Below are 23,427 nucleotides of genomic sequence, written 5' to 3'. Positions count from 1 at the left end.
CCACGCCTTGAGAAATAAATCATCGGCTATGTCTTGTTTTGTTGAAAATCATCGCCTCTTATACATTACATCCAACCCGCCTCTCTTCTCACCGGCTCCCGTTGCTCGTCTGGTCACTGCCCCTCCTATCCCCCGTCGTCGAATCCGCTCCTGAACTCGGGGACAAGGGATCCGGCTCCAGCGACAAACTCGCCAGGCTGCTCGCCAGCCCCTGGCCCATCTTCATCTGCTCGGCCCTCGCGTCCAACCCGACGTCGTACGACGGCCAATCCGTCAGCACCGCCTGCTCGAGGGGGCCCGAGATGGACCATCCCTCGTCCAGGTCCACGAACCTGCGCAGCAGGTCCACATCTTCGCGGCGCATGTGGCTCGCATGCAGGCGCAAGATGGCCCTGGCAAGGAAATGCGCGCGGCCCTGTTCGTAGATGCCCTTCATGACGAGCAGGAGGGTGGATCGCCGGGCTTCGAGGAAGGAGGAACCAGCGCTGGTCTCGACGGCGTCCATGGTGATGTGCGCGAGGAAGCCGAGGAAGTGGAGGAGGAAGGAGTCGGTGGCATCAAAGCCATGACGGAGGTAGTACAAGCGCATGAGTGTTTCAAAGTGGGTGACGGCTTCGACATAGACGTCGCGGGGTGTTCGGGTCGATCCCGGAGCGACGGGCCCGTCGTAGTCCAGGATGGGCCGGACGAGGTCGACAAGGACATGGTTATAGTGCATGTGCAGCTTGAGCTGGTGCGGCAAGACGAGCTTCTGTGCCGTGAGTGGCTCGGGAAGGTTATCGAACCAAGCTTTCAGTCGACCGTAGTATTCGAGTATCTGGCCGACAGGCAAATCAGCCGGCGTGCGGCCGTTGGAAAAAGCCACGATGGAGAATTCGGTGAGTATAGTCCAGAAATCTGCTTTGGCCTTGAAAAGGAGGCCATGGTACGTTGGCAGGCGGAACTGGCTCAGCGGGTACCGCACCCAGAGTTCGGGATACCACTGTGGCTGCTGAACAGGGTCTGGAAGAGGAGTCATCGGGGGGTGCTTGATCGGCGGCGGCCTCACATAGTGGTAGCTGCTAAGGCTGTAGTACTTGTCAATATCGGACCAGAAAGAATCTCGGAAAGGGGGCGACTTCTCTTACCTTTGCCAGCAGAACAGACACCATGCGGTATAAGTCCTCACACACTGCTCCTCGGGCGTGTACTTGTCGAGGGGTGGGCCGAACAGTCCAATCTCATAAGCCATATCGATGGCCTTGAGTGTCCCCCGCCAACCGATTTTGTCCAGGCCGTTGAGATTGTAGGTAGTGTTCATGAACATGGCCGCCTGGATCGTGGTGAGCCGGTTGTTCTCCCATTGCCTCAACTTCCGCTCCGAGTCTGGGTCATTGGGGTTGAAGAAGGGCCGCGGACGTTCCGATTCGATCTCAAACAAGCGCTTTGCCTCAGCCAGGAATTGGTATCCCAGGCTCTTTGGATTCCAGAACTCGGCGCGGTAGGCAAGTTGCCGGTGGCAGAACTAGCTCATGGTCAGTCAGGGCACAACAACGGGTTGAAGGGACAGAGGGCGGCTCACACAGCCCACGCAGAGAACCGCGTTCACCAGAAGAGGGGAGCAGAAGCGGGGGTTCTCCATGGCCATGTCCTCGATGAAGTAGTCCTTGTGAAAATAAGTGAACCAGTCATTCTCAAAAAGCAGGTAGTCATGCAGGACCTTGCGCATCAGGACATCATCCTCAATGACGCTCGTCCATTTGGAAGGCTTCACCGAGTCGAGCCAGGGGTGAACCACAGTGGCAGACAGGTAGGGCTTCAGATAGGGGTCTCGTTGGCCCGCGCCGTAGACGGAGGCAGTCCCATTTTCCGAATTTCCCAGGAGTCGCCGACGGGTTGGCAGCGGTTGGTGATGGTTCTTGTGCTGTTGGTTTGATGCCTGGCCTGGCGGTTGTTGCTGGGATCCCTGGGACTGCGACTGCCCCTCGGAGCTGCGGAGGGCGTATTCATAGACCTCGGAGTCGAGGTACGGATTGTCCAAGAGGCGAAGATACGGAGGCATCTCGGGGATGTATGGGAATTCGTATCGGTAGCGAGCCTCGGGCACGAGGGCCATCTGGACCAACACATCGCCGTAGTTGACGTGACGCAGTATCGAGCTGGCGTCGGCGCCACGGCGGATGCGGCGGAATACCTCGATGGCCTCAGACTCGGGCCTCGTCTGCAGCACTTCATACACCTGCTCAAAGGCCGTCTTCTGGGCCTGAAGCTCATTGTACTTGCGCTTCAAGGCTTGGGTGTGCGTTTCAGCAGCATTGGTGTCGAATTCGCAAACGGTGCCTCGGTCGCGGCAGATGGAACATGTCGGTCGCTCGCCATCACACTGCAAACATAGAGAGAGGGGGGTCAGCAACAAGCAAGAAAGGGCAGGATGGAGAACCAGTGTGTCAGACCTTGGATTTGCGTTTACGACAGGCGCCGCATGCCGCTGTGGTGGCCTGGCCCCTCTTCCTACGAGGGGCTGCCGAAGGATTCGGGGTGCCAGAGGGGCCAGTCGAGGCACCCGGCGAAGGGCTGTGTGTCGGGCTTTCTTGGGAACGGTTGGCATCCGCGACAGCAGCACCGGTTGCCGGCAGCAGACGTCGGAGCTGACCGGCGGACTGCTGCCGCCGCGGCTGAGGTTGCTGGGGCTGCGGCGGGATGTTGTGCTGGGAGTGGGCGTCTTGATGAGGGAAAGACACAGGCGGCGGCTCCTCTCGTGGGAGAGTCATGGCGTGGATTAGGGATTATCAGGTGTGGTTCAGTCAATTGTTGAGGTTCCAAGTCACGGACGCAGCAGGGATCAGAACCGGAGGAGGCCGATGTCAGCTCTTGGTGTCTGGAGGCAGGGCGGTGTTGGTGATGGGCAATGAGGGAACCAGAGACTCCATGGAAGAGAGAGGGCGGGATCTAAGACGGTGCTGGCTCAGGACTGCAGGTTATCAAGAGTGAAGCAGTGGATATCAACGTGTTCAGCGGTGGTGGTCCGAGTGCTGCTGTTGGAGCTGCCAGTTGGGATGAAGGCTCGGAGAAAGAAACTGGCCCGAGGGACCTGGGACCCGTGAACACACAGCGTGGACGTGAACGGGCCACCTAGATCGGCGCTGGCAGAATGAGGAATGGACAAGATGGACAACTAGGTCTCAGGAACAACTAACAAAGGGAACCGGGCTGAGGTTGTCGTCGGCTGCCCTGAGTCCACCGCCTTGGGATGGCTTCAGGTTGTTTCCCATTTGGCACAGGCCCAAAACCACCGGGTCGAAGACCAAGTCCAGGTCGGATCATGACCGGCAACGAAGGATTCCGGAATTCTCTCCGCTGCAGGTCAGTGGTGTGGAGACTCTAAAATGTCCTGTACGTACGGAGTACCCGCATGCATGGGCGCCTCTCGTCAGCGCCGGCAAGGTGAGTGGACGTCACCAGCGTCGCCGGTTTCACTGCGTCGGGCCCCGTGTGGTGCGTCCAGTGCTTGTGCTGGGATGGCTGGCTGACGTGAAGGACGGGAGCGAAGCGGGAGGACACCAGTATGGAAATCATCGGGTCTTGGGTTCCATTCGCTGGTGGGGACCAGAGCGGGCCTTCCAGTTTGACGGTGCCCGCTCTTGCCCTTGTCCCCCCCCCGCCTTTTGCCGGGTTGCTGTGGATCGCCCTCGGCAGCCCAAAGCCACTCACGGGCGACCACCACCCACTCTTAACCCACTGCAGGACCGCTGATAGGCGGGGATACTGTGTTGAGTCGGCCAGGAATGCCATTTTGGGGGCTCCTGGGGATTTCCCATGGTTGCCGTTCCCATCCAAATCTTTTGGCGTCGATCCCGTCGGTCTTGTCTGGGCGATGTCTAGGCGATTTGCAGGTTGGAGATGCTGCAGGTTAGAGTGCCCAACAATCTCTGGGAATAAACAAATATGTACCTATGCACATACATGCTACAGTACCGCAGGCATGCCACGCACTTAGTGATGTAGGTATATACCTATTCGAGGTCGGGCTCGCTTTCGCTTCTTTCAAGTGACCTTATACGGAGGAGTGGTGGGACGTTGGTTATCTGGCCACCTACCAATTCCATCGCCAACGGTTGGGTGCTGGAAAAAAACGGGGGTGGTTGGTGCCCTCCACCCAGTGGTTTTGCCCTGAACTGTCCGCGATCTTAACACCATCTACACTCCAACTTTTCTTGTCAGGACACCCCCGCAGACTCAACAGGCACAGACAACCGTGGAGCATTTCCTCATCGCACGGCGGGTTTGTCGGACTGGGACGGTTGACGACTCTGGGAATCATCGGACCTGTCATCGACTAGGCGATCGAAGGACGGGCAGAAGGTAAGGGACCCGATGAGAATTGCATTCTCCGCGGCTCACGACTCCAGACGCGACTGAAGGCTGCCTTGACGACCATATGCACTAGTAAGTATCTGGTTCGCCCCTCGTGGCGTTGACTGTTCCGATCTACGGGCTCGGATTGGGACTCAGGTGGATGGTGACAGCTGCGGGTGTGGCTTGTTCCAAGACATTTTGTTTCAGGATTTTCATTTTGCCGTCCGCTCTCGGCGCAGCATTCCCCACCACGCTCATCAGGTGTTTGTGCTGTCAAGCTCTGCCAGAAGATGTGTGTGACTCAGGCTTGAAAAAAAAAAGTGTAGTAAGCAGCAACAACATCAGCAGTAAAGGGATTCATACAAAATACAAGAGTTTCTTTTCCTTCCTCCCAGACCTCCCAATCACCTTGTTGTCGCCAGCTCTCTGCAGAATTCCTCTCCCGGACACGCCAATTGACCGTCTCAGTCTCTGAGATATTTATTCATTCATTCCTCATCATCCACACACCATGGCTCCCACCGTGCTGCACCTCCGGAGCGAGACCAAGCCCCTCGAGCACAGGTCCGCCCTGACTCCGGCCACCACCGCCGAGCTCATCAAGGCCGGCTACGAGGTCCATGTCGAGCGCTCTCCCGAGAGGATATTTGATGATGCCGAGTTCGAGGCTGTCGGTGCCAAGCTCGTGCCCGAGCACAGCTGGGTGAACGCCCCCAAGGACCACATCATTGTCGGCCTCAAGGAGCTCGAGGAGAAGGATTGCAAGTAGCACCACTCACTGCTTTTCGTGGTTATATGTGGATATGATGAGCATGTGAAAGAGCCAAAGTTGCTAACTCTTGGTCCTCGCAGTCCCTCTTGAGCACGTCCATGTCCAGTTTGCCCATTGCTGTACGTCTCTCAAGCAACCATCAACAACTTCACTCCTCACCATGGGCCCAGTCTGACGTATTCATTCGCCTACTAGACAAGCAGCAAAACGGCTGGGAGAAGGTCCTGGCCAGGTTCCCCCGGGGCGGTGGCGTCCTTCTTGACCTCGAGTTCCTGGTGGATGAGCGTGGTCGCCGCGTTGCTGTCAGTTCTTTCCCTCCTCCCTCCAAGTGACCAAATTCCATGCTAACAACAACCACCAGGCCTTTGGCTACCATGCCGGTTTCGCCGGTGCCGCTCTCGCCCTCGAGGCCTGGGCCTGGCAGCTGGAGCACGGCGCCGAGAAGCCGTTCCCCGGCGTTGAGAGCTACCCGAATGAGACCGCGCTGCTCGAGGACGTCAAGAAGGCCCTGGCCGCCGGCGCCGAGAAGGCCGGTCGCCTGCCACGCGTCATCGTCATCGGCGCCCTCGGCCGCTGCGGTACCGGTGCTTGCGATGCCCTCCGCAAGGCCGGCGTGCCTGAGGAAAACATCCTCAGGTGGGATATGGCTGAGACTGCCAAGGGCGGGCCGTTTAGTGCGTTCCCCTGGTGGGATTGTGGTTTGTGTATGGAGAGAGTGTGTATGTTAACGTTGCCAAACAGAGGAGATCACCGACAGCGACATCTTTGTCAACTGCATCTACCTGACCAGCAAGATTCCCAACTTTGGTCAGTCCCTCTTCCTCTCCACAAAAAATACCAATCCTAAACTAACCCCCCTGACAGTCAACATGGAATCCCTCCAAGTCCCCGGCCGCAAGCTCACCATCGTCTGCGACGTCTCCGCTGTACGTCTTCTCCCCCATCACTTCTCTCCCCACCCCACTAACCAAACCCCCTTTCAAAAAACAGGACGTCACCTCCCCCTTCACCCCCGTTCCCATCTACAACGTGGCCACGACCTTCGACAAGCCGACCGTCCAAGTCACCGGCCTCCCCGCCGGCTCGCCGCCGCTGAGCGTCATCTCCATCGACCACCTCCCCTCGCTGCTCCCGCGCGAGGCGTCCGAGGCCTTCAGCCGCGACCTGCTTCCCTCGCTGCTGCAGCTCAACGACTGGAAGAACGCCCCTGTGTGGGCGCGCGCGTACAAGCTCTTCCAGGAGAAGGTGGCCAGCCTGCCTCCGAGCGTGTTGGAGCAGTGAGGTGAGGTGAGGTTGGAGGGGGTGAAGTCTGGTTTGAGAGAGGGTGGAATTCTGTCTTGATGGAATCTCCTCAATGACGGAGATAGATAGATTTCTCTTTCTTTAAGGAGAAAAAAATAACGGAGACGGATGGGAGAATTCTTCAGGGACGATAGACAAAATAAAGACTACGGTCCAGTTAAATCAATGATGAAAAATCATGTTCATGTTTACCATGTACATTAACAGCAACTGGGCTGACGTCATGCTATCACAACACAGTCGGCACCACATTTGGGACGTTCTCCTTATACGTAGGAGTATAAAATTTATGTTTTCATCTCCCAAGATCATCCAACCGGATCCTAAAAACAGAGTGCTTGATGGCCCATATTTCAGGACTATCGCTATGTTATGACTATCCACAGTCAGATATCCCCGCAACTCCGAACATGCCCGTGTCCCAATGTTGTCATCGCATGCTGCCCTATTTTTTTTTTTTTTTTTTTTTCATCACCGTTTTTGGTTACGTTTCCCTTTTGTGTTCTTTTTCATGTCCTTCCCTCCCAAACTCCAGTCTACCCGCCTGCTCTACGTGGTTATCATGTCTCGTTTAGGCATAAAGCTTCTTCTCATACGACTCCATGTTCACACCACCCTCGAGCTGGGCACTGGCGGTGCGGAGCTCGAAGCGCACTGTGCCGTTAGCAACACACTCGTGCAGTTCCTTGAGGCTGGTCATGCCGCAGTCCTGCATCGAGTGTTTGAGACCGGCAGCCAGGTAAGGGACGAACTTGGAAACAGAACTGTGCACAAAGTTAGCATGGGCATGGGCCCGACAGGGAAAGAGGATTTGAAACATACCCCCGGTGAGCGACAGCACCAGAGACACCCTGGGCAACCAGGATGCTGTCACCCTCAGAGAAGTAGCGGGCGGTACCGGCATTGCTCTTCTGGCTGTCCTTGGAGCCACCAGCGGCCTTCTTGTCCTGCATGGCATCGATACTGCCCATGCCACGATAGGCCTTGACGAGCTTGCCCTCGCGGGAAACGAAGGAAGTGCCAGGAGACTCGGTGGTGCCGGCAAGGAGACCACCCATCATGACAGTGGAGGCGCCAAGGGCGAGACCCTTGACGATGTGGCCAACGTTCTGAATGCCACCATCGGCGATGCAAGGAACGCCGAACTTGGCAGCGAATTGGCTGACCTGGTAAACAGCGGTGGCCTGAGGACGGCCGACAGCCATGACCTCCTGAGTGATGCAAGCGCTACCGCTGCCCATGCCGATACGGAGGCCATCAACACCGGCAGCGATCAGAGCCGCAGCCTGCTCCCGGGTCACGACGTTTCCGCCAATGACCTCGAGATTGGGGTACGTCTCCTTGATCCACTTGATCATCTCGATCTGGTAGATGCTGTTGCCCTGGCTGCTGTCCAGGACGACAATATCGAGGCCAGCCTCAACGAGCTTGGCAAGGCGGTCTTTGTCCTGCGGACGGGTGCCGATGGCAGCAGCGCAGATCAGCTGCTTGGAATCGGGAGTCTTGGAAGCAAGAGGGAAGTGGAGGTTCTTGGTCAAGTCGGAACGCGAGATCATCGAGACGAGGTTCCCCTCGGAATCGACGATGGGAAGCTTGCCCTTCTTAGACTCGGCGAGGATCTTGTTGGCCTCGAGCAGGGTGACGCCCGCGGGCGCAGTGATGAGGTCCGTAACCATGACCTCGGAAACGGGACGGTCCAGGTCCTCCTCGAACTGGATATCACGGTTGGTGACAATGCCGAGAAGCTTGGAGCCAAGCTTGCCGTTCTCTGTCAAGGCACGCTGTCAGCAGCTGGAGCACGACATCGAAGTGCGAAGCAACGAAGCATGGATAAAATGCGACGGTCATAATTTTCAGTGGAAATAGTCCCCATGACGCATAGGTCGATCCGGTGGAACGAAAGTAAAAAGTGTGTAATCATGTCGCGAACAGGTACAGACAGAGAGGAGTGAACTAACCTGTGACGGGGAAGCCACCGAAACCCCACTTCTCCTTCAGAGCCTTCGCCTCGCCAACGGTGGTCTCGCGGCTGATGACGACGGGGTCGAGGATAAAGCCGTTCTCATAGCGCTTCACCTTGCGCACCATGTCGGCCTGAGCCTCAATGGAGCAGTTGTGGTGGATCACACCGAGGCCACCCTGAAGGGCCATGGCAATGGCCATGTCGTGCTCCGTGACCGTGTCCATGGGGGACGACACGAAGGGAGTCTTCAGGGTGATCTTCTTGGTGATGGGCGAGTCAAGAGTGACGGCCGAGGCCGGGAACCCAATGTAGCCGGGGAGGAGAAGGAAGTCATTGTACGTAAGGCCGCCGCGAACCCTGGTGTCCATGAGCTCGTCAATGCTCAGGCCATCGCGCGACGGGTACTCCTTGAGGACCTCGACGGCGGTGCGGTAGTCGAGGATGCCCGCGCTGGCGTTTCCGTTTGTTGCCATGTTGACAATTTTGATACAATCAAGTCAAAGAAGGAGATTGGGCGCGGGGGGAGAGACAGCGACGAGCAACACTGAGAACACTGAAGCCCGTTGTGGTTGAATCTGCCGACTGTTCCCCCCCAAAGAAAGGGAAAAAAGAAAAATTTGGCGGTTGCCAGAATTTTTTAAGCACAGTCCCTGCGGCAGGATTGCGGGGCAGCTGCGGGCGGTGAGACGGATTTGGCGGGGTTGACTCCACCCAGATGCGACGAAACGCGTCCAGTGCCTGGAAAACGGGAAGGCGTTGTTTGAAGGGCGCTGGCGGATGAGGGCCGCAGCTGGAGTTCCACGTGCGGCAGACAAGGCCCGAACCTGGCCGACTTCGGGCGGCAAGAAGCGGCAGAAAAAAGGCGGAGACCGGGTTGAGGCAGCCACACGGAGGCAATGCCCAGCGCCACACTTGCAGCTGTCTTGCAGCCGGGCCCCACATCATCAGATGACCCCGTCCCGATGGTTGCTGTGGTGTCAGACCTGCATGTAAACAAGCCGTCCACCAGCCACTCTCTTCTCGGATGCCCAACCACCCGCTAAAACTGCCGAATCCACCCTGGTCACTCCCACCTCGTCACAACCCAATGCCGACGACAACTCGGCCAGAATGAAGGCATTGACATGCCGTTTGGGTTTTCTGCATCTGGGCAGCGAGGTTTTGTGATTCTTTTTTATTTTTGATGATTTCGAGTCGCGCTGCGCGCCGGCGTTTGCATGAGTAAACCAGGGCGAGACGACGCATTCCAAGTCCGCAAGTCCTTTCCTTCCAAGGTTTCGCTTCCTCTCCCTCGCTCCCTGTCGTGACGATTGATTGCCTAGAGTCCAATTCAGGCCCCGCAGGTTAGTTAGCATCCCCTCCAAACACCAGACCCTCCGCTGTCCTTTGTGTGGTCCTGGTCTTGTTGTTGTCTGACAAAAATTCTCATCAATTTGCACTGCACAGCCGTACCACCGTGTTACCGCATCTTGTGCGAATTTTCAGACTAAACAACAAAAGAGAGCCGGACCTCCAAAATGTCCTCCTCCTATCGGCCGCATCCCCTGCGGCAAACTCAAACCGCCGACTACGGTGTTTACCGCCAGCCCTCGACAGCATCTTCATCAGCATCCTCCGCCTATTCCTCCTCCTCGAGCGGCTACGAGTTCGGTCGATCCTCCATGTCATCCACACCGTCCAGCACATATTCGTCCGGCCACGGCTACGGCCACAAGCGGAACCAGAGCGAGGTCTCGCGCCGACCGCCGCCCATGAATTCCCTTCCTCCAGCCGAAAACATCTACCATGCGGCACGCGCATCACTCCGCCCACTACCCCAGGTCCCACGCCCGAGTACCCCGCCACGTGCGCCCCTCCGGAACCATGACCGCGGCCACAGCGTCGATATCGGGAAGCTGTCCCTGGCAGACCGTTCGCCCTCATCTCCCACCCCTCCAACCCCTCCGACCCCGCCACACCATGCCGTCACACTCCGCCCAACCTCAGTGGTGCTGACCCGCTCCGACACAATCCGTCGGGGCAGTGATCCCCCCGTACCACCGCCGCTCGTGCACGCCCACACCACGGCCCTCACCACGCCCGAGTTGGAGAGGCTCGGAAAGTCCTCAACAAATCAATTGCGCACTCTGTCGAAGCTGGCACAGGAGGGAGACGCGGACGCCTTGATCATCACCGCCCCGGCACAGGAAGTGGTTGGTCTTCGGGGCCGGCGCAGGTTGCAGAGGAGTGATGGTGCTGGGCCGAACCGCCTGGCGCAGCGCAACAATTATGGCTGGGAGAACAGGAACTGGATGGACAAGCAGCGCCAGTTCTTGCAGGCCTACGAGTACCTATGCCACATTGGCGAGGCCAAGGAGTGGATCGAGGACGTGATCCAACGCACCATCCCGCCCATCGTCGAGTTGGAGGAAGCCTTGCGAGACGGTGTGACCCTGGCTGAGGTCGTCGAGGCTCTCAACCCACACCGTCGGTACAGGATCTTCCGCCATCCTCGCCTGCAATACCGTCATTCGGACAACATCGCCATCTTCTTCGGCTACTTGGACGAGGTCCAGCTCCCCGACCTATTCCGCTTCGAGCTCATTGACCTGTACGAGAAGAAGAACATACCCAAGGTCATCCACTGCATCCACGCGTTGAGTTGGCTTCTCTACCGGAAAGGCATAGTGGGCTTCCGGATTGGAAACCTCGTCGGCCAGCTTGAATTCGAACACCATGAGCTTGAAGCGACGCAAAAGGGGCTGGATAAGCTGGGCGCCAACATGCCGAGCTTCGGAAACATGGGCGCCGACTTTGGCGTCATCGAGGAGACCCCAGAACCCGAGGAGACCGAAGAAGAGCGCATCGATCGCGAGCTCGCCGAGAACGAGGCCATGATTTTGGACCTGCAGGCCCAGATCCGCGGAGCCGTCCTGCGAATGAACCTGGGACAGATCATGCAGCACTTGTGGGACAACGAGGACTGGTTGATCGACCTGCAAGCACGCATCCGTGGCGACTTTGTGCGCCAAATCGTGGGCTACCGGCTCGAGATGAGGCGCTTCGCCACCGCCCTCCAGAGCGCCGTGCGCGGATTCCTGGTTCGCCGTCGTATGGCCCGCACCGAACGCGTCTGGAAAGCGGTTGAAGGGGATATCCTCAAGTTGCAGAGCTTGGTGCGCGCCAGCAAGGCTCGCCGCGAGGTGAGGGAGCAGCTTTCTCAGCTGGCGGTGGTGGCCGGTCCCGTTCGTGAAATCCAGGCGACCTTCCGGGGCTACCTGCTCCGCAAGAAGATGGTTGCCCAGGAGCGCCAAGTCAAGCAAACAACAGCTCCCGTGGCCAGCTTGCAGGCCGCCGTGCGCGGACTGCTGGTCAGGAAGCAGCTGGAAGCGGACCGTGCCGAGCTGGTTTCCGAAACCCCTGCCATCACGGAGCTGCAGGCCTCCATTCGGGCGGCGCTGGCTAGGAACAAGATTGCCGCCCAATGGGAAGCCCTCCAAGACCTCACGCCGCAGTGGCAGAAGCTCCAGGCGGCCGCCCGGGGACACCTCGCTAGGCGCGGCGTGGAAGCAGTTAAGGCTGAACTGCGCCAGCATGTTCCTGATCTTGGCCGCCTTCAAGCACACCTTCGCGCCGCCGCCGTGCGCAGGGAGATCTGTGAGAAGCTTGAAAGCTTGGAGAACTGCGAAGATGAGATCCTGGCCCTGCAATCGATGATCCGGGGAATGCTCGAGCGGAACCGCATTTCGGATCTCCTCGAGGCCCTCGACCAGCAGGAGGACTCAATCACTCACTTGCAGGCGCAAATCCGGGGCTTCCTTTACCGCCAACAAACCTGCAATCTCCTCGACGATCTCGCGAACAATGAGGAGGAGGTCACCGGGTTGCAGGCTCTCGCGCGGGCCATGCTGGCACGCGACCGCGTTGCCCGCGTCCTGGACGAGCTCGAGGAGAACGAGGAGTCAATCGCCGAGGTTCAAGCGGCGGCCAAGGCCTTTATCGTGCGGGCGCGGTTCGAGGCAAAGAGGAAGCACTACCAAGAAAACATGCAAAAGGTGGTCAAGATCCAGAGCTTCGTGCGGGCCAAGCTTCAAGGTCAGGCCTACAAGAGTCTCACCTCAGGCAAGAACCCGCCGGTCAACGCCGTCAAGAACTTCGTGCACCTCCTCAACGACAGCGACTTCGACTTCAACGAGGAAGTGGAGATGGAGCGGCTGCGCAAGACGGTGGTGCAGCAGGTACGCCAGAACGAAATGCTGGAGCAGTACATCGATCAGCTCGACATCAAGATCGCCCTGCTCGTCAAGAACAAGATCACTCTGGACGAGGTTATCAAGCATCAGCACAACTACGGCGGCCACGCCAGCAGCTTGCTCGCCAACAACGCCATGGCCAACACGAACCAGTTCGATCTCAAGGCCCTCAACAAGAGCTCCCGCAAGAAGCTCGAGTCGTATCAGCAGCTCTTCTTCGCCCTGCAGACGCAGCCCCAGTACCTGGCCCGGCTGTTCCGGCGCCTGCGCGAGCAGGGCACCCCCGAGAAGGAGTGCAAGCGAATCGAGCACTTGATGATGGGCCTCTTTGGCTACGCGCAGAAGAGGCGCGAGGAGTACTACCTCCTGAAGCTCATCGGCCGGTCCATCCGCGAGGAGGTGGACGGCTGCAACACCCTGCAGGACTATCTCCGGGGCAACTTCTTCTGGACCAGGTTACTCCACGCCTACACGAGATCGCCGCGCGACCGCAAGTTCCTGCGTGACTTGCTCGGCCCTCTCATCCGCGACAACATCATCGACGACCCGGATCTGGACCTCGAGAGCGACCCCATGCAGATCTACCGGTCAGCCATCAACAATGAGGAGCTGCGTACCGGCCGCCCGAGCAGTCGGCCACTCGACATCCCGCGCGAGCTCGCTATCAAGGATCCCGAGACCAAGGCCCTCTTCATTGATCATCTGCGCGACCTGCGCGAGATCTGCGACCAGTTCCTAACGGCTCTCGAGGACCTGCTCCCGCGCATGCCGTACGGGCTACGGTTCGTGTGCCGGCAGACCTTCGAGGCGCTCTGCAACCGCTTCGAACGCGAGCAGCAGGCGGTCCTGCTGCAGGTGGTGACGCACTGGCTGTGGAGGACGTATCTGCAGCCGGCCGTCACGGCGCCCGAGAGCGTGGGCGTGCTGGACAAGCAGCTGAGCCCGCTGCAGAAGCGTAACCTGGGCGAGGTGGCCAAGGTTCTCGGCCAGATCGCCTCCGGGAGGCAGTTCGGCGGGGATAACATCTACCTTCAGCCGCTCAATGCGTTCGTGAGCGAGTCGATCGAGCGCCTCGCTGCGCTGACGAACCACCTGATCAATGTCCCCGACGCCGAGAGCACCTTCGACATTGACGAGTACAACGACCTGTACGCCAAGAACAAGCCGACCCTGTACATCAAGATGAGCGACATCTTCGCCATCCACAACCTCATCGCGTCAGAGCTGCCGCACCTCGTCTCGAGCCGCGACGACCTGCTGCGCGAGCTCATGCACGACCTGGGCAGCGCCAAGAGCAACGAGACCGAGATGACAGGTGCGGGCTCGTCCGACATCCAGCTCGTCCTGTCACCCAAGCTTCACGAGACCGAAGACCCGGACGCCGACGTCAAGGCGCTCTTCATGGAAACCAAGCGCTGCATCCTGTACATCATCCGCGTGCAGACGGGCCAGAACCTCCTCGAGATCCTGGTCAAGCCCGTCACGGCCGAGGACGAGCACAAGTGGGCGATGCTGCTGCGCGAGGACTTTGCCAGCGGGTCCAATACCCGCGGCGCCTACTCGGACGCCAACATGATTGACGTGACGCGCATGTCGTACGCCGAGCTGAAGCGCATCGCGCTCGAGAACGTGCTGCGGCTGGAGCGCATGGGCAGGATATCCCGGCACAACCACTACCAGGACGTGCTCAACGCCATCGCGCTGGACATCCGCACCAAGAGCCGCCGCCGCGTCCAGAGGCAGCGGGAGCTGGAGGGCGTGCGCCTGACCCTGGCCAACCTGCACGAGAAAGCGAAATATTTGGAGCAACAGCGCAAGAGCTACGACGATTACATTGAGCAGGCGATGGCGACGCTGCAGAACAAGAAGGGGTAAGTTGTTTCTTTTTTCCTCTTATGTCTTTCGTAATGATTACAAAGAATGATTGACTAACATTTTCCTCTCAGCAAAAAACGTTTCCTCCTCCCCTTCACCAAACAGTACAACCACCAGCGCGAGCTCGAGCGCTCCGGCCGCGTCCCCAAGTTCGGCTCGTACAAGTACTCCGCGCGCGCCCTCTTCGACAAGGGCGTGCTGGTGGCCTGGCGCGGCGTTCCCGAGCGCGACTGGGGCCAGATCAACCTGACGATTTCGTGCGACGAGGTGGGCGTTTTCTGCATCGAGGGCAGCCGCGGCCACATCCAGATGCCCGGCGCCAGCGCCATGGTCCACATTGAGGACCTGCTGCAGGCGCAGTTCGAGGCGCACCAGTTCATGGACGTGTTTGAGGGCGTGGCGAGGCTGAATGTCAATTTGCTTTTGCACCTGCTGTATAAGAAGTTTTATCGGACGCAGTAAGGGCGGAAGGAAGGGGGTTGAGAGAGGGGGGTGTTGGTGACGTTGGAGATGGGAGGGGTTTTGTCTTGTGGTGGTTGGTTGGGTGGGTGTTGGAATTTTGTTTCCTTCCTCGGAGGCTCTGTTTTTTCTTCTTTTTCTTCTTCATCTTCTTTTTTTTGTTTTTTGGGTTTGTCTGTTTCTTGCTTCTCACGCCTTCATCTTGTTGGGGACCTGCTCCTTACTGGCCCCATTCCGGAGAAAAAAAGGTCGTGAGAAGATGAGGACGGATGATGGATGATAAGGATGATTTTATGGTATGATGGGATGAGTGACGACGGGATAACGACGACGACGGAGATGATGAAGTGCCATGGGGAAGTTGGCATTGGGAGGATTATTGAATGGGTGGCTGACTGACTGATCGAAGGGGCGTGGAATGGATAAGGTTGGACCTGGATCGGAATTAAGGGTGGGATGAACTCTAGGGATGGCGGATGGACTGACTGCTTTTTGATTGCCTGGGATTGCTGGAAGGGAGGCTGTTCGAGAGGAAAAGTTCAGACTGTGTGTGTTTGTCTAGTGGTTTCTGTACTGTCCCTGGCTGGCTGTTGCGATCAGGTGGTGGGAAGAAAAGAAAAGAGCAGCAGCAGCAGCAGAACAGGGGCAGTTGTTGTTTGTGTTGACTATCCACCACCATCAAATCATCATTTAGCTAGGTAGTGTCGGTAGTTAGGCTGGGCATGAGTGAATGATACCTCTCTTAGTTTTGTTCTGTTACATACGGTGGCAATATGAGGGATGACTCGTCCCCTCTTCAGGTAGCTAGGTGTCAGGATACCGAAAACATGATGGATGATGACAGTGTACCTAGCTTGTGCTGATCACTACTTGATGTCTGTGATGCAACGACGAGAGTTCAAAGTTACCCAATGACTAACCCTGTGATGATACTAGTACCATTAAGAGGATAAATAAAACATTATCATGAGCCTCGGGAGCAGCAAACAAGGCACCAGAGTCCGAACACCTACCCTACCCCGTGTTGAGGTCGGCAAGCAAATAGGTATCTAGCTGGGTAGTCTACACTGAATTGCTGGCTTAAAACGCAAAAAAAACTTGCGCGTTGTCAAAGGCTGACTCTAAGTATGTGTGGCCCATCAACCGCTCAACACCCCAGCAGCCCAGCTCCCAAGACTCCACCCCTTAAATACTTAGAACTTGAACACCTGCTCCGGGGTATAACCCAACTCCTTCAAAATGCCCTTGAGCTCTCCCTGATCCTTGGGGCTCTTCTTGTTGCCCGAAATATGCTCCATCATGCCCGGGGGACCGCAGACAAACACCTTGATCTTCTCGGGCCCTTCCTTGGGCTCGGGCAGCACCGTCTTCAGCAGCTCCTTGGTGATGTATCCCTGGTGGCCGTTCCAGCCCTTGGGGGCGCGGTCGAGGACGTAAAAGGTCCGGAACTGGCGGGGGTGGGTGTTCTCGAGCGCTTCGAGCTCCTTGCGCAGCAGGATGTCCTCCTCGGTGACGTTGCCAAAGACCAGGGTGATCTTGGTCTTGTCCTCGGGGTTCTTGAGGACGGCGTGGATCAGCTGGTACATCGGGGTGATGCCGGTGCCGCCGGCGATGAGGGCAATGTGCTCGTGCTTGTTGGGCGACCAGGGGTACTTGGGGATGGGGCCCTTGATGTCGAGGGTCTGGCCGGGCTTGAGCTCGTGCAGGTGCGTGCTCATGGGTCCGTTGGGATACTTCTTGACGAGCAGGTCCATGTAGCCCCGGGCGTCCTCGTCCGAGATTGGGGTGTAGGGGCGGATGACGGGCTTATCGGCGCCTTCGGGCTTGAACTTGGTCAGGAGGGCGCTGGCGACGTGCAGACCGCTCACCATGTCGTCCTCGGGCAGCTTGAAGCGGAAGCGCTTGGTGTTGTGGTTCAGGGTCTCGACCTCCTGGAGGGTGAGGCTGAGCCAGCTCTGCTCGCCGCCGGTGAAGGCCTTCTTGGGCTCAGCAGACATCTTCTCGGCGACCTTCTCCTCGGCCTTCTTGGCGGCGCTCGGAGTGCCGCTGAGGAAGTAGTAGCCGGCACCGGCCACGGTGAGGCCGAGAGCGCCGTAGAGGGCCGTGTTGTTCTTCTTGGGCTCGGAGGACTCGGTGGCATAGCGGCGAGCTTGCAATTGCACCTGCGACCCGAGTCAGTCAGCGAGGGAAGGAGGAGGAATATAATAGCGGGAGACGGAGCTTGCTCACCCTCTTGAGAGGGGCAGCAGCCCGGAGGGCGGACCTGCTGGCAACAAACAGACTCATGTTGGTGTCAATTGGACTCTGGTTCTGTTGGAGAGGGAGCGTTGGCAGCCAATTGGCTGAACAGAAGGTGTGGTTGTGCTAAGGGAGAGACGAGGTGAGGTGAGGTGAGGCGGGATGAGGTGGGCAGGAAGAGTTGATTTGTAAACAAGCTCGGAGGAGGTGCTGCAAAAAGCTGGAAACGGCGACGGCTCCGAGGGGTCGCTTTAGGTTCCGTTGGACCCGGCATATGGAGCGCTTTCTCGGGCCTGCCGCCCTGCCAAGCCCGCCGCCCGACGTCATGCTCCCGTTAAAACATAACCTCGAGCTGCTGAACCGGTGGGGTCAGGAACAACGGAAACATTAAACCGGGAAGACGAGACGGCATCCCAACACACACTTCGGATATTTATTTCATGACGAGGACGTGGCCAGGGTCATCCACCATCAGATCAGGTGTCTGGATCAATTAATTAGAAAGGAGAAACGAATGCCAACATTTCACTTGCAGTTCAATATTAAAAGTACCTTACGTACAGAATGAAGTACCTGACGCACCCATCTCGATGGCATCATGATTAGCATCGTCGTCGTCATTCTCGTTGAACCCAAATTCACTGCAGCGAAACCAGAAACAGAGAAAAGACTGGAACAAGACAGCTCAGAAGCAGCAGCAACAGGAGGAGAAGGAGGATGATCATGATCAATGTTCCGCCCAAAGAATCACGGCTCCATAGGTACTCATACAGAAATCAAAACCAACCGAGCAAGTAGACAAGCAAGAAAGCAACAGACCAACGAAAATAAAAACACATACTCGTAAAATCCCCAGATGAGAAGATGTGACTCCCCTTCCCATCCTCAACATTGCCCATCCCAACGTCCACCCCATCACCAGTCCGGCCCAGATACAGGAAACACATCGCTTTCATTTCTCATATCATAGAACATCGTACCGCCGCCCTCGATGATTTATTTCTCCAAAATGGTCATCAGATCACACCCCTTCGACGACCACAGCCTCGCGTCTTTCCGCCCTAGCCATACCATCATCATCTCTCCTCCAGTATATCATTTCTCCGTTCACATGCAACCCACCCAACTCTCCATACTCCTGAGCTCAAAGGATCATGCATGAAACATAGCAAGGAAATAAAACTCCCCCAAATCAAATCAAATCATCGTCACCTAGAAACCCTCTTCTCTTTCCCCGTTTCCTTCGTCACCTCCAACCTCGCATCCGGTAACGTCTCTAACGCACCGGCGTTATTGCCGTTGCTGTTGCTGTTGCTCCCCTTCCCTCCCGTAGCAGCAGCGGCATTTGTATCCACGCTCCCCCTCCGGCTCCCGCCAAAAGCTTGGTTATGCGCCGCCAAAGTGGGCGTGTTGGCTTGGCTGGTGCTCGCGCTCCCCGCACCCGTCGTGCCGCCGCGGTAGTGCACCACCTGCGGCGGGGGCTGTCCCGCCTGGTGGGTGCCGAGGAGGTGCTGCGGATAGGGGTCGAGGTCTTTGCTGGAGGTGGAGAAGGTGCTGACGACGGGCTGGTGGTAGCCGTTTGTGGTTGTGGTGGAGGATGAGGAGGCGGTTGTGGTGGTTGATGTGGAGCCCGAGTTGGAGGGGAAGGCGGAGCCCGAGTGTTCGGCCTGCGTCGGGGTGCCGGCGTCCGGGCTGCCGTCCGACGTCATCAGGCTGGTCATGCCGCCCTCGATGTCGCGCAGGAGGCGGACGTATTCCTCGGGAACGAGGCCGCTTTCCTGTGTCTTGGGGTCCTCGGCCACCAACCAACCTTGGCCGTAGCGGAACGAGACCCAGATGATTTGGCCCTCGACGAGCGGGAGCTCGCTTTCATTTTCGCGCTCAAAGTCGAACAGCGCCACCGCCTTGCCGCACATTTCCTCATCCGGGGAGGTGATGGTGAACTGGTAGTCGCGTGAATAGCGCGACTCGTCCCGGTTGTAGTAGTCTGACGAGGCCTCGCTCGAGTCGTCGTCCTCAGGCCCGAACCCCTCGGCGCCAAACTGCCGCGGCTGCTGATCGGCCCCGGCCGGGTATGCGCTGTCGTCGGGCGGGTACGCGACGTACTCGCCGCCGCTCTGGCCATTGGCGTAGTGTTGCTGGTCGCCGCCAACACCTGTATAGTATGCCCCTGCTTTCGTGTCGGAGCTGCCGCGGCCGCGGCTCTTCCCGTACGAGCCGGCCGACTTGTGTTTCCTATGGCGCGAGCTGACGACGGGGCTCTGGAGGTCTTCGTCCTCGCTCCATGGCGGGCCGTCGGTGAACTGGATGGACGGGAGGTCGGCGGGACGGTGCGACGAGGCCCAAGGATGTGGGTCCCAGCCGCCTCCGCCGTCGCGCGCATCCCAAGACCCGGGAAGGTTGGAGGGGCGGCCGGGGTCGCTGACGGGGGAGGTCATGCCGGAAGGCGGACGCGACGGCTCGGGCGGTGGGCCATAGTGCATCGGGTGGGTGACGGGGTAAGCAAAGTCGCGCACGAGGGTGTAGGGCAGGCTCGAAGGGAAGAGCGGAAAGACGTGCGAGGGCGGTCGCGAGCGCGACGGGGCCGAGCCCGCGTTCGAGTATTGCGAAAGACGGTTCTTGGAAGCGTGCGACATGGGGCGCGGCAGGTTTGTTCGACGAGAGGAAGGCGGCGGCGGCGAGCTGACCAGCGGAGAGAGCGACGAGTGTTGTTGCGCCGCGGCGGACGGTGATGCTGGCGATGGCGAGGGCGGCGATGTCGCGGTCGCGGGTGACGAACCGGGCGGCATGACAGCCGTCATGGTTCCCGGTCGGGTGTGGGGGTCGTCACTTGTCGAGTATAAGGTAGTCGGTATGTAGGTGGTGTACAGAGAAGGGGTGGATACAGAGTAAGGACAATCAATGAATTGGGATGGAATTCACCTCGACCCAACCTCCACTGGGATTATGGTTTATGGGTTTGTTGGTTTGGTTGTGGTTTGGTTTCTTTGCTCCGCCGTGTTGCGGAGCTTTTTTTGGTGGTGTGGGGTTTCGCTTTGGGGGTCTTTGACCAGAAACAGAAGCCTAAACTGAAGTCAGGAGCCCCCCGAAGCAGTGGAACCTCCCTGGAAACACAGCAACCGGGGCCTGTCCCTGTCGCTCCGCCCGCTGTCAGGGACTTCCAGGACGCCTGCAAGTCATGGGAGTCAGCTGGAGTCAAGAAAGAAGCTGAAGGCCGGACTCGATTGATTGAATGAATCACTCACAAGGCTTGATCCAGTTCTTCGGGTTCTCTGTTTCGAGGCTGACGTCGTTATGTCTCAGGCCTTCCAGGTTGTTTACTACTTGCTGGTGAACTTGGGACGACAAGCCGGTAATTGGACGATGGCCAAGTCGAGCTCCCGAGGTTTCGCTAGACTCCAGGGCTCCGGTTGGGACCGGGTGTTTCTGTTTCGTCCCAGCTGGCGATTTTTTGCGCTCTGACATGGAGCGCACCAGAGATGAAGGGCAGGGCCGGCTCTCCACCCAAACAGACTGCCGGGCTGTTGGTTGCTCCCACGCCTGCGAATTCCGGGGTGCTCCACAGGACCAGGGCAGGCTGGGCCGGGTTGTGCTTGTGCGCGGTTTGTGTTGTGCTCGAGACGGCCGACAAGCGGGCGCAAGCAACAGGCAGCTGGATGTCTGTGGTGGCGTGAATAGGTGACGGGACTTGTCCCAAGGCCGGCTGCCCTCTCGTAAGGTTGACGTTGACGTTAGGGACGGAGTACCGGTGCGGCGGCAAATCTCCCGCTCTCACTCAGGTTCAGGATCGGCTACCGGTGCGGCGCCGACTCGGAACCAGGACGATTGGACGGGAGAGGAGGGGAAAGCCAGAAGGGCAACAAATGGAGCTCGGATCACATCAACGTGGCATTGGGTGGTGAAGAAAGACGGGCCGGCCGGCGGTGGGCGGCTCCCGTCTTCTGGCTCGCCGGCTTGAACAACGAGACAGTCGACAAGTGTTGGGCAACCTAAGCGCGCTGCAGTCGCCAGCATGCAACACCCCGCAGCGCCCGTCCGCGAATCGCCGGCTGAGGGAGGTGTCGGACCTCCAGGCCCGGATCAGCTGCTCATGAGTTGCTTCATGACATGCTCTGGAAAGGGACAGTCAATGACCTGAGTCCTACGATCCCACATTTTGATCACCTGTCAGCCATCACATGCAAAAGGCCGGGAGTCTCAATCATCATGTCTACAACAACCCCAGGGTCCGGTTCCCGGACTCCCATGTTGGAAACGGAAACGATGGGAACATGCAGGCTGTCTGCAAGCAAGCAGGACAACCAACATATAGTCCCAAGTTCGCAGCTTGTTGTCACCAACCAGCCGCTCAAGAACCTCCCCTCCAGTGCCAACAAACCGCCGAGTCGATTGGCGACTGGGCCTATTTTTAGAAGAAGGTCGTCACCTGTCTTACGGTCTCTTCTGGCGGTGTTGACCTTGCATGCACACAAGACCCTTTGCCCTGGGTTTCGTAGGTCCTCTGTAAATCAGAAAGAAACGAGCAACACCATGGATCGCCAGCACAGCATGTCGAATTGACCCGGCGGTGTTGTGTTGCACTCGCCAGAGTTGGCAGTCCCCCTCATCGTCGCATGCAATTGTGAGGCGTTGTCGCACAGAAACCTCGGCCGGTTTGGGACAAGGGCTGCAAACCTGAAACACCTGCATCTTTGGGTGGGGTACCATGTCGGGCTGGGGAATCTGTTTCTGGAGGCGGTAACATGCGGCAGAATGGGGGAGCCTCATGTTGCCAAGCTTTCCAGGCTCCAAGCGGAAACTGCCACAAAACAAAGCTTCAGGATTCCAGACCAAACAGATTTTTGATCTTCCAGGTTCTGAACCACAAGCACGTCACCATCACATGCGCCATCGCCAACCACCATGAGAACATAGCTTCTTTGATTTCCGTCTTTTGAAGGTAAGGAGACGTTGCGGATTACCACTTTCCCATCGCCATCCGCTCAGTTAGCCCGATGTGATGAAGTCTTTATTGGAGCTGTCTGTAGACCTGCCTCGCAGGCGTTGATGACAAAATCTGTTACCGTATACGCTATATTCCTGATACCGGCATTTGATCAATGCTTTGTGCTCTTCCGACCTGTCGGGTGTGAGACCTTGGCCACTAACACCCGCTTCTAGCGCAGACGGGCCAACCGCCCATCACCACATTCATTCCACAAGGAACCCGATCCATCACCCACCCATCATCAGCCTGGCCATGGCGACAACAGAGGCTGGCGCGGGGTCGTCCTCCTCGGCACCCCAGGCCGAACAGAGCAACCCCGCCTCCGGGTTTAAGCTTAAGTTCTGCACCGTCTGTGCGAGCAACCAGAATCGGTATGTGTGTTCCCAAATGACCCAGCTTCCACCCATCTGCCTTGCCGATTGCTAACGCCAACTCTCTTGCCTTACCAGCTCCATGGAAGGCCACCTCCGCCTGGCTCAAGCCAACTATCCGGTCATCTCCTTTGGCACAGGCTCTCTAGTCCGCTTGCCCGGGCCCACCCAATCGCAGCCCAACGTCTACAAGTTCAACCAAACCTCGTACGACAGCATCTACCGCGAGCTCGAGGCCAAAGATCCGCGCCTGTACCAAGCCAACGGCCTGCTCAACATGCTCGGGCGCAACCGCTCTATCAAGTGGGGCCCCGAGCGGTGGCAGGACTGGGTCATTGGCGCCCCGCGCATCAAGCAGCTCGACAACAAGGACCAGGGCGCGGCCGGCATGGAGGCCGGAGTGCCGGATATCGTGATTACCTGTGAAGAGCGCTGCTGGGACGCGGTGGTGGATGATTTGATGCATCGCGGTGCCCCGCTGAATCGGCCGGTCCATGTGATAAATATCGATATCAGGGACAACCACCGAGATGCGTCCATTGGGGGCAGTGCCATTGTGGATTTGGCAGATTCTTTGAACAAAGTGGCAGTCGAGGAGAGGGAGAAGGTCGGTCCGGCGGTGTTTGATGCGGCAGGCCCGGGGAGTAGGGCCAGCTTTGATGAGAGGGTGCCTGAGGTAGTGGGGGAGTGGCAAGAGAGGTGGCCTGATTTACCAGCGACGTGGACTCTGGCGTGGTTCTGAGGATTGTTTTCTTTCACTGGGATTCTGGCGTCAATTGGGGCAGCTTATTCCGGGATCAGGGACAGCATGGCGTTCGGGAGTGGACCATATGGATGGACATGCCAAGCAGGGTTTTCTGGGAGATATATCGGGGGTTTTCATGATGAAGTAG

General features: G+C 58.1%; 10 protein-coding genes across 10 annotated transcripts; 3 read left to right on the top strand and 7 right to left on the bottom strand.

Annotated features, from left to right (window-relative positions):
* Window positions 1-88: 88 nt before the first annotated feature.
* On the bottom strand, window positions 89-2,750 carry VTJ04DRAFT_3234 (uncharacterized protein; the record flags this gene model as incomplete). Its single annotated transcript, XM_069361112.1, has 4 exons — window positions 89-1,067; window positions 1,128-1,504; window positions 1,562-2,362; window positions 2,433-2,750. 4 exons carry the CDS (start codon window positions 2,748-2,750, stop codon window positions 89-91), a joined length of 2,475 nt encoding a protein of 824 aa, XP_069221755.1.
* Window positions 2,751-3,235: 485 nt separating this feature from the next.
* VTJ04DRAFT_3233 (uncharacterized protein) lies at window positions 3,236-3,771 on the bottom strand (the record flags this gene model as incomplete). Its single annotated transcript, XM_069361111.1, has 2 exons — window positions 3,236-3,336; window positions 3,381-3,771. 2 exons carry the CDS (start codon window positions 3,769-3,771, stop codon window positions 3,236-3,238), a joined length of 492 nt encoding a protein of 163 aa, XP_069221754.1.
* Window positions 3,772-4,846: 1,075 nt separating this feature from the next.
* Window positions 4,847-6,388, top strand: VTJ04DRAFT_3232 (uncharacterized protein; the record flags this gene model as incomplete). The annotated part of the gene is made up of 7 exons (XM_069361110.1): window positions 4,847-5,096; window positions 5,188-5,226; window positions 5,303-5,409; window positions 5,469-5,781; window positions 5,849-5,914; window positions 5,972-6,033; window positions 6,098-6,388. 7 exons carry the CDS (start codon window positions 4,847-4,849, stop codon window positions 6,386-6,388), a joined length of 1,128 nt encoding a protein of 375 aa, XP_069221753.1.
* Window positions 6,389-6,980: 592 nt separating this feature from the next.
* VTJ04DRAFT_3231 (uncharacterized protein) lies at window positions 6,981-8,845 on the bottom strand (the record flags this gene model as incomplete). The annotated part of the gene is made up of 3 exons (XM_069361109.1): window positions 6,981-7,173; window positions 7,232-8,177; window positions 8,368-8,845. The coding sequence occupies 3 exons, from the start codon at window positions 8,843-8,845 to the stop codon at window positions 6,981-6,983; spliced, it is 1,617 nt and encodes a 538-aa protein (XP_069221752.1).
* A 1,044-nt stretch (window positions 8,846-9,889) lies between these two features.
* On the top strand, window positions 9,890-14,941 carry VTJ04DRAFT_3230 (uncharacterized protein; the record flags this gene model as incomplete). The annotated part of the gene is made up of 2 exons (XM_069361108.1): window positions 9,890-14,475; window positions 14,551-14,941. 2 exons carry the CDS (start codon window positions 9,890-9,892, stop codon window positions 14,939-14,941), a joined length of 4,977 nt encoding a protein of 1,658 aa, XP_069221751.1.
* Window positions 14,942-15,135: 194 nt separating this feature from the next.
* Window positions 15,136-15,617, bottom strand: VTJ04DRAFT_3229 (uncharacterized protein; the record flags this gene model as incomplete). Its single annotated transcript, XM_069361106.1, has 2 exons — window positions 15,136-15,459; window positions 15,513-15,617. The coding sequence occupies 2 exons, from the start codon at window positions 15,615-15,617 to the stop codon at window positions 15,136-15,138; spliced, it is 429 nt and encodes a 142-aa protein (XP_069221750.1).
* A 514-nt stretch (window positions 15,618-16,131) lies between these two features.
* VTJ04DRAFT_3228 (uncharacterized protein) lies at window positions 16,132-17,224 on the bottom strand (the record flags this gene model as incomplete). Its single annotated transcript, XM_069361105.1, has 2 exons — window positions 16,132-17,100; window positions 17,168-17,224. The coding sequence occupies 2 exons, from the start codon at window positions 17,222-17,224 to the stop codon at window positions 16,132-16,134; spliced, it is 1,026 nt and encodes a 341-aa protein (XP_069221749.1).
* A 1,160-nt stretch (window positions 17,225-18,384) lies between these two features.
* On the bottom strand, window positions 18,385-19,977 carry VTJ04DRAFT_3227 (uncharacterized protein; the record flags this gene model as incomplete). The annotated part of the gene is made up of 1 exon (XM_069361104.1): window positions 18,385-19,977. The coding sequence occupies one exon, from the start codon at window positions 19,975-19,977 to the stop codon at window positions 18,385-18,387; it is 1,593 nt and encodes a 530-aa protein (XP_069221748.1).
* Window positions 19,978-20,250: 273 nt separating this feature from the next.
* VTJ04DRAFT_3226 (uncharacterized protein) lies at window positions 20,251-20,641 on the bottom strand (the record flags this gene model as incomplete). Its single annotated transcript, XM_069361103.1, has 2 exons — window positions 20,251-20,345; window positions 20,422-20,641. 2 exons carry the CDS (start codon window positions 20,639-20,641, stop codon window positions 20,251-20,253), a joined length of 315 nt encoding a protein of 104 aa, XP_069221747.1.
* Window positions 20,642-22,415: 1,774 nt separating this feature from the next.
* On the top strand, window positions 22,416-23,276 carry VTJ04DRAFT_3225 (uncharacterized protein; the record flags this gene model as incomplete). Its single annotated transcript, XM_069361102.1, has 2 exons — window positions 22,416-22,534; window positions 22,613-23,276. 2 exons carry the CDS (start codon window positions 22,416-22,418, stop codon window positions 23,274-23,276), a joined length of 783 nt encoding a protein of 260 aa, XP_069221746.1.
* Between the last annotated feature and the right edge of the window lie 151 nt (window positions 23,277-23,427).

This window comes from Mycothermus thermophilus, assembly GCF_041956435.1.
Source record: "Mycothermus thermophilus strain CBS 625.91 unplaced genomic scaffold VTJ04scaffold_2, whole genome shotgun sequence".
NCBI lineage: Eukaryota > Fungi > Ascomycota > Sordariomycetes > Sordariales > Chaetomiaceae > Mycothermus > Mycothermus thermophilus.
This window is presented reverse-complemented; position numbering and strand designations above follow the sequence as displayed.